This window comes from Charadrius vociferus, unplaced genomic scaffold, assembly GCF_000708025.1.
Source record: "Charadrius vociferus isolate BGI_N301 unplaced genomic scaffold, ASM70802v2 scaffold51, whole genome shotgun sequence".
Taxonomy (NCBI): Eukaryota; Metazoa; Chordata; class Aves; order Charadriiformes; family Charadriidae; genus Charadrius; species Charadrius vociferus.
In genome coordinates this window covers 356,678-365,833 of record NW_009646939.1, presented here as the reverse complement: position 1 = coordinate 365,833, position 9,156 = coordinate 356,678, and the positions used below count along the sequence as shown (strand labels likewise).

General features: G+C 38.3%; 1 protein-coding gene across 1 annotated transcript; it reads left to right on the top strand.

Moving 5' to 3' along the window:
• Window positions 1-9,156, top strand: TXNL4A (thioredoxin-like 4A). The gene is made up of 3 exons (XM_009894948.1): window positions 1-211; window positions 8,070-8,173; window positions 8,878-9,156. The coding sequence occupies exons 1-3, from the start codon at window positions 59-61 to the stop codon at window positions 9,047-9,049; spliced, it is 429 nt and encodes a 142-aa protein (XP_009893250.1). The 5' UTR covers window positions 1-58; the 3' UTR covers window positions 9,050-9,156.

Genomic DNA, 9,156 nt, shown 5'->3' with positions numbered 1-9,156 from the left:
GGCTGTCAGCTCCCGGGTGGTTGGTGTCGTCCCGCAGGCCCGTCACCCGCTCGTCAGGATGTCGTACATGTTGCCGCACTTGCACAATGGCTGGCAGGTGGACCAGGCCATTCTCTCGGAAGAGGACCGAGTCGTGGTCATCCGCTTTGGGCACGACTGGGACCCGACCTGTATGAAAATGGATGAAGTCTTATATAGCATTGCTGAGAAGGTGAGCTGGAGCTGTGACGTGAGATGGTTGCTTTCTGCGCTCAGTGTTTCATATGGCTTATACGAAGCCTGAGGCATGTTATAACTACGTTTGTGGAGAGGTATCCTAGCTTTAGGAGGCAGCAAGAAAGCTGTTTGGTTTGCTTTCATGAGTGTCTCCTAAAGTCATCGACTACCCTGATCTTTATAGTATTTAATGGGGTGAAAAAAGCATTGCAAGTTCTGAAATCAAAGTTGCTGCATGTTAATAAGTCATCATTTAATGAACCTCAGCATTCAAGTAGAAATAAGTGCTTGGTAGTAGGACTGCTGTGGCTTTAGGTAATGCAGCACTGTCACTTTACGATACGAATGTATAGTAGCTTCAGATTTCTATTTGAATAACTTGAAAAGTTACTTTCATTTTGACTCTGAAAACTGGTGAGATCCTAAAATGTACAGGGTAGCGTTGATTAATCTATCAGTTGTATTATTCATGAAGGCAGATGGCATTCCATTGAGTTGCATAGGCTGAATTAAATTTTAGGAGCCAAACTCTGAAGCTATTCTCAGATGGAAACTGAATGCCTGGTGACTCACTTGAAGAACATAAATATTGAAGAAAAATTAGACTGTTAACATATGCGGTCAGCTATAATTTCCCTTTTCATGTGCTTGGTAAAGGTTTTGCATAGAGATAGATGTAGAAAATGGACAGCTCTTCTTTAACTGAACCATGTAAAAAATGAAGCATAAAAATCCGAACCAGAAACAGTAACTTGAGTAGGAAAAGGAGTCAGCTATCTTCATGTAAAATTGTATGCATAATGCATGACTTGATATCGAGTTCTTGTGGTGTACTCCTTTCTCTTTAATGTTATTTTTAAATAAATGAACTTCAGTCTCAAAAATCCCTAAAATAAAAGATCTATATCTATAGCCAAATGTTAAGACATAATAGAACACAGTAAGGAGTTGTGATGTGGTTTAATTTAGTTACTTTGTGTTTAACATGGTGGGAGTGTCTTATGCTCAGATACTGTTAGTATGGACTTTTGGCAGGATGCTGGGCAATTTAGCAGACATATTGGCAGTTAAGGGTGACTGGGGGAAGAAAGAACAATGTAACTTCTTATTTAAAAATCTCCCTCTGCAGAAATGGCAAATTAAAGGGGGAGATCCTTCCTCATCCTCTTGCTTACAAGCCATGTTTGGATCTCTGCTGTTTTAAAGAGTGAGTAAAAGTTCCAATTGTACAGGTGTTTATACTACAGAATAATACAGAATGTTAACGTGCTGTAATTGCATGCTACATTTGAAGAAAATGTAGCTGTATTTCACATTTTTACCATAGTGCCATATTCTTTCAGTCTGCAACATATTTTTGGGTAACAATAATATCTATCTGTATTTTATAATAGGAAAACAGGTTTTTTCAGTTTGAATTCTTTAGGGGGAAAGGAAACTGGAACGCTGTATGAAAGTACAAAGTGGATTGTTTTCACGGGAAGACACTCCACTTACAGTTCACAGGTTTTTTTTTTTCCTCCCAGTGTTACATGAAAAAAAAGCAAGGTTTCACTGAGTTTCAAAACAAATGGTAATTGTAAGATGTTAGATTTTTTGCTTTGTCAGGGTTTGAACCAAACATCTAAGAACTGAGTTTCAAAAAATTCCTCTGGAACACCTTTTTTAAAAATACACTTTTTTTTTTTTTTAAAGGAGGCTCACAGTTGTAAAAATCGATCCCCTGAAATACAGGGCTTTGGCTGCTGAATTACTGTAATACACCTTTTTTTTAAGAAATATTTTAAAGCCATGATTTATCTAGGACTGAATACTATAAATAAGTTAGCCTCTTTTGAAACTAAGTCACTTTAACCAGTAGATTGTATTGGGTCAGGGTAGGTTTAGGGAGGATTGTCCAAATGTTTTGCATTTATTTAATTATAATCAGAAGTGTAAATAGCTGTGGCTTTTGCTCAAACATTAGTTATGCCCATGAAAAGTGAGAGAGGAAAAGAGCAGAGGGCAGGGAAAAAAGGAGCAATAAAAAGAGCATACTGGTATTATAGTTACTGGTGTTTGTAGTTAGAGTTTAGCAAAGCTAATCCATTTGCTTGTGTCTGTAGTTTTCAAAATTGTTAGCTGTAAGTATTGCTCTCAGCAGTATGTCTTTCTTTTTTCCCCTCAAAATTTATCACCTAAACTTACAGCATAATTAGCAAGAAAAAAAGTCAAATAAATATTGACAGTACTACAGACTTTCAAGTTTGGTCTTACTGTGTTTGCAGCCTCATTCAGTTCAGTAATGCAAGTCTGCTAGCTGCCTTCACCTTAAATGAACTGTTGTGATTTCTGTGTCCATAAAGACATCTAAACATAGAAAACATTGTCTAGAAACTGGTTAGGAAGATGAGAAGATGGAATCTTAGATCTCGTCTTAGATTTCCTTAGGTATTTGCTGTATGCACTTGGGGCCATAAGGTAATGTGTGAGATTTGCTTCTTAAAGGGAGCTGGAATCTTAACCGAAAAAAAAAAAAAGAGTGTTACTTAGCCCTAACAGAAATTTAAAGAAACTTCACAATTGCTGCCATTCTTCCTAGTCTTTGATCATCTTGCTATGGCAATCTCATGTTGTAGGAATGCATTAATTTTTCTTTTGCAATGACATTGTTAACAAAGTAAGTCAGGAGGGAGAATTTTGGAGGACAAATGAGACTTACTTAGTCTGGCATATGATTTTTTTCTGTATCTGTGTTTCCTGTTTACTAGCAAAGTGGGTGGTCTTGCTCAAGATAGTATACAGAATATGTGTCTGATATTAAGGGTCCTATAGATTCCTCTGCAGTCTAGGCTTGAGCCATTTCGTTTAAAGATTTAATAGTAGTCCAGCCAAGCAGATACAGTTCTTTGAAGTATTAAAATAGCCTGTAAGCGAGGTTAGGCAATAATGTACTTTGTTTTTTGTATATGTGCATTGAGTAATGTAGACTAATCTGTGAAGCGACAGTAATTAAGAAAAAAATAAAAATTGAAGCCCAAGCAATGAAAGTAAGTCTGATAAAATTTGGAATCCATGCTGCTGTTTGGCTTTTAGTCTCCTACTCCATCTTGTCCTCATGGACAGCAGCTACGATAGCTTGTTAAGACAGAGAAAGTTTTGAGTTGAAAGATGGGTGAAGTAAGTCAGAGGGCCAGAAATAAATACATTCAAAAGTTAATATCTGTCTTGTTTTTCTGCTGAAAAGGTTATTATCTTCAGGTGTTGAACAAGTGTGAAGCTGTCCAAAGGAGGTCTATTGCTAGAGGATTGTTTTGATTTTGGGGTTGTTTTTCAGAAAGCATCTGACTTACTGCCACAAATTTACTTAATTTTACTGTATGTTATGAAGTTAAGTACTTTCAGAATAAACTTGTGTTATTATGTCTTCTAAAATACCTCAAGGCCTTTTGTGTATTGTCTGGACAGTATAATTTTGGGTTACATGAACAACCTCCGTGTAGTATCAATTGTTACAACTGCAACTATTTACTGTGGTTTGCTTGCTTAGAGTTGTATTTAATTCTTGTTCTGAGGTCTCCCTACTGTATCCCTACTTATAACTCAGAAAGCAAACTTCTTAGCAACCACTGCCTTCAAAAGACAGTGAAGCTTGTTCTATATAGGAGTGCGGTTTTTGAACTGATAACTCTGTCTGGGGGATGAATTCATATCCCAGTGGATGGGGAGAGGTTAAGCTTTGGTTTGTCTCCACAGACTCATTCACTCACGTATAGATCGCCTCCTGCATCCATACCAGCATGAATCAAGAAATACTTCAATTGCTTTTGCTTAAAATGAAGCCTATGCTAAAGCCTTGTGAATTAGAGCTGGCTGTGCGTGAAGCCAGCTCAGATGCTGCTCTGTACTGCTGTGTCTTGGCTCTGATATTTATCTGTGACAGTAAGTGCTTCTTCAGGCTGTAAAACTGGTCAATACTGTGCAGAGACATTTGGGTCGTTCTGCAGGGCTTGTCTTGTGTTGAAATAAAATGCCTCTTGGTGACAAGCCTGCCCAGTCTAGCGTGGCCACTAAATGGTAAATATTATGGCCACTGCAGTGCTTCTGCATTGGCCTTTCCATATTTAGCTTCTTACCCGTGTTTTTATCTAGTTCACTCTTGGGCCTGAATCCCAACTTCCTGCTGCTACATATGTTGGAGTGTTACATGGCAAGGCCCATGTCACAGGCAACCTTGGCAGCTACTGTCCAAACACATCCTTATTCAATGCACTTGCAAGCTAAGTGTTTTTGGAGTGGTAATCTTGTCAGATTTGAAATTAAGAAAGCAAGGGGGAAAGAATAGAGCCACTTTTAAAGTTCTGGAATCAGTTTTGAGAGTCCGTATCTAGCTTTGAGGTATGGTTTAGACTTCATAACAGGTGACTGTCATCAGTTCCACTTCCATAAAAATATATAGCTGTGCTTTTATTCCCATGTAGGAGAGAGGAAGATTCAGTTAATGTCTGAGAAACTTGGATTACAGTGATAACTTGCATATATGCTGTGCAAAGGTGATTTGAATGATACAGTCCTTTTGAGTAAGATATATGTCATAACTTATTTAAGACTTGAATAGTATCTGAGTTTCAAAATATAAGCTAATGCATTCATTAACTCTGGTTCTCCTTTCTAAAGTCTTAGGCTGTTGATGTTCATTGCTAGTGACGAGCATTTCTGGTTCTCCAACAGCTCAACTGAATTAAATGTATATAATATAAAGCTAACTTTAAAAGTTCTGTTGTTCCAGTGCTTTGTGGAGTACACAGTTCATGGAAGTAGAGCTTTGGTTTAGCAGTGCTTTTGTAGTGGTCTTCTGGTGCAACATATAATTTCCTCAGGCTAATCTTTCAGTGAACAAAGCAAGTCCTAAGAATGTTGTATTAATGCTTGGTTTAACTTAAAAAAAATTTCTAATCTCCAAATTATATAATTGTTCAAAGATTATTTTTAGTTTGTTGGAATTGCCAAATGTGTTGTAGAAACTTCCCCACACAGTGAAGCTGTGCTTCTGCTGCTAAAAATGTCAGTAGGATGGAAGAAGAAATGATGGGAGAAAATGAAAATGGCTATTCGTGGGGTTTTGGGGGGGTTTTTGTCTTTTTTGTTTGTTTGTTTTAAAAAAAAAAACACCAACCCACAAACAACTGTCTCTTAACTCGTAAGGCTAACCAGGGAGTAACTTCAGTCAATTCTCAGCTAAATTGCTGACTCTGAACATCCCATTAAGTTTCTTAGAAATCTTTTGTATAAAATTGAAATGAACATGAATCATAGAATGGTTTAGGTTGGAAGGGACCTGAAAGATCATCTAGTTCCAACGCCCCTGCCATAGGCAGGGACATCTTCCACTAAATCAGGTTGCTCAAAGTCCCATCCAGCCTGGCCTTGAACACTTCCAGGGATGGAGTTTCCACAACTTCTCCTGGCAGCCTCTTCCAATGCCTCACCACCCTCAAAGTGAAAAATTTCTTCCTCATATCTAATCTAAATCTGCCTTCTTCCAGTTTAAAGGCATTCCCCCTCATCCTATCACTACATGTCCTTGTAAAAAGTCCCTCTCCAGCTTCCTGGTAGGTGCCATTCAGATACTGGAAGGCTGCTATAAGGTCTCCCTGGAGCCTTCTCCTCTCCCGGCTGAACAACCCCAACGTTCAGCCTGTCCTCATAGGAGAGGTGCTCCGGCCCTCTGATCATCTCTGTGGCCCTCCTATGGACCATTGGAGTGGGTCCAGGTCCTTCTTATGTTGGGGGCTCCAGAGCTGGATGCAGTACTCCAGGTGTGGCCTCACGAGAGTGGAGTAGAGGGGCAGAATCACCTCCCTTGACCTGCTGGGCACATTTCTTCTGATGCAGCCCAGGATACGGTTTGCTTTGTGGGCTGTGATTGCACATTGCTGGCTCATGTTGAGCTTGTCAATCAGCACCCCCAGGTCCTTCTCCTCAGGGCTGCTTTCAATCCGTTCTCTGCCAAGCCTGTAAATGTGCTTGGAATTGCCCCGACCCAGATGTAGGACCTTGCACTTGGCCTTGTTGAACTTCAGGAGGTTGGCTTGGGCCCACCTCTCCAGCCTGTCCAGGTCCCTCTGGATGGCATCCCTCCCCTCCAGCATGTCTGCCTCACCACACAGCTTGGTATCATCGGCAAACTTGCTGAGGGTGCACTTGATCCCACTGCCCGTGTTGTCAACAAAGATGTTGAACAGCGCTTATCCCAGTACTGACCCCTGAGGAACACCACTCATAACTGGTCTCCACTTGGACATTGAGCCGTTGACCACAAGTCTTTGAGTGCAACTGTCCAGACAGTTTTTTATCCACTGAGTCGTTCATCTGTCAAATCCATGTCTCTCCATGAATGATCACTTCAGAGGGTATTAGAATTTGATATTATGATTAATTCTGGGTTTTTTTATCGGATTATTCACAGAGTCTAGGATTATAACTGGTTCCAGAAAAGCACAGTAAAAACTACTTAAATGCTGTTTTACTCCAGAAGAGGTTTTAGTTTCTTTGCTACTAATACCTATTTACATGTTTGATGTGATTATTGTTTTGTAATTTAGAAACTGTCTTGAAGCAGAAGTCCATCAAAATTTATTTACTGTGGGCTTCTGTTCTTTGTAAACAAACATCTCCATACTTCAATTAAAGTGCGTGGTAGGATGTTTTAAGTATAGGGTATACCATATATAATATTTTTCTGGTACAGTCTAATCCTGTTTTGTGGACTAAAATAAAACATCTTTACATCAAGCAGAAATCATACTCATTGTAGCATTTCTAGATGTTTGAGAGCAGAATTAACATGTGGGAAATACTGTGACAAACAGTAAGTTTGTCATAAATCTTAGACCACATGCCTCAGGCAGGTAATTTTGTGTAGTCAGATGGGAAGAACTGAAATTGTACTTGTATGTAAGGGACAAGGGGGGGTGGCCAAGGTTGTGTGTTCATGGTATAATGCATGAATACTTGATAATATATGTTAAAGTTAAAGGTTTGTGTAATTTAGATGCTTACTGACTTACATTTTAATGCATGTATTAATTTCTACTGTACATGTATGAGCTGAGTTTAGAAATTAAACCTTCCTCTAATTCCATTTAGGGGTAAATACGCTATGTGTAGGAAACAAAAATGTGACATGGTTTTCTTTCAGGAATGAAGACATTAAAGGGGAGGGATTATTGTGCATTTAACTCTGCAAAATCAAAGCCTATTTTACCAGAATTGCCCAGAGAATAGCTTCTCATCAAGGTGTCTCGTAGATTTTTAAGCTCATGTTTGAGCTTTACACCTCTCAAAAGAAGCTATCAGTTTTTATTATTGTTACTAGTTTTATTTTCATTTAGCTAGCCTTGTTAGACAAATTAGATGTTTTAGAGGTGAAAAGATGCCTGGAGGCGGGCATCAGGGTGTTTTAGATCATTAATTCTCTGAAGTCTATAAGCAGCTGATGACAGAGGCAAAATGTGTCATCTTGGCTTGCACAAAGCAGTTACTCTACTTGTGTAGCGCTGTGCATGTCACTGTGAGGTCTCAGTTGTATATAAAGGGTGTTTGTTTCTCTGGATGTTGATTTAGCATAGTATCTTTCCAGTTGAGACTGGGTGCGAAATTAGCATCTTGGCTATATTTAAAAATATTTTCCATGTTAATTGGTCATTGTGGTTAAAAATAATGGCAAGAGTGCTTACTGTGATTTTATGACTTAGTATTTTGGAAAGTAAATGTTGCAATAATGAAAGCTTGTGTCTTTTAATCAGTAATACAAATAATGAAAGGTTTGGTAATATATATTGCTTTTATATTTCCTGTTTTCTTCTGTTTAGGTAAAAAACTTTGCTGTTATTTATCTTGTGGATATCACTGAAGTACCAGACTTCAACAAGATGTACGAGTTGTACGATCCCTGTACTGTCATGTTTTTCTTCAGGTACATGATGGTTCTAGAATGTAACTCAGTTAAATTTTTTGTGTGTCAAATACAGTGTCTTAGTAGATCATTTCTAAATGCATATCAGCTTACGATGCTTATATTGTCATTGCTCTACAAAAGACTAAACTGATTAAATAGGAAAAAGGCTTGTTTTCCAGTTAGCCTAGCAACAGTATTTTGATAATAGAATGCAAGTTAGTGATAGGGAAAACTGTTTATATTGTCCGTTGTTTACAGTTTTAAATCTGAAACTCCCTGTATAGAATACGGCAGTGATACGGCAGTCAAGCTTGTCAAACTTGCTTTAAAGCCAATACCCAAAGTATTAAGTTTTTTTGGAGCTAAGGTGTCTACATTGATGAGATAAAATGTACTACTGACAAGCATGGAATTCTCTGGTGTTAGGCAGTAGTGGGAAAGAAATATAAACAATGAGGAATATGCTGAAGGATAATTGCACTGAGTAGCAATCTTGGGGGCATGTTTGCAGTCTTTGTTCTAGCTTTACAAAAAGGCAGTAAAATGTCAACTTGAGTGACAGGAGGGGATATTCTTTCTTTGAGGCTTATTTTGCAAGCCTGTTCATGTTATGAGGGCTTCTTTTGAATCCTATAAAGCATTCTTATGGGGGATATAAAGTTTCTTTCTGAATTATAATACCATATTAACCTGTCTGTCTTTTTTTTTCTCTCCCTTTAAAGGAACAAACACATCATGATTGATTTAGGTACAGGTAATAACAACAAGATCAACTGGGCGATGGAAGATAAGCAAGAGATGATTGACATTATAGAAACTGTTTATAGAGGAGCCCGCAAAGGTCGAGGTTTGGTGGTATCACCAAAAGATTATTCCACTAAATACAGATACTGACATTTCTTTGGGGCTGCCTTTTTCTTAACCCTACGTCCACTTAAATTTATTCTTGTGTTTGTGTGTACATATATATATATTAAAAGAAAAAAAACCTACAAATCCTT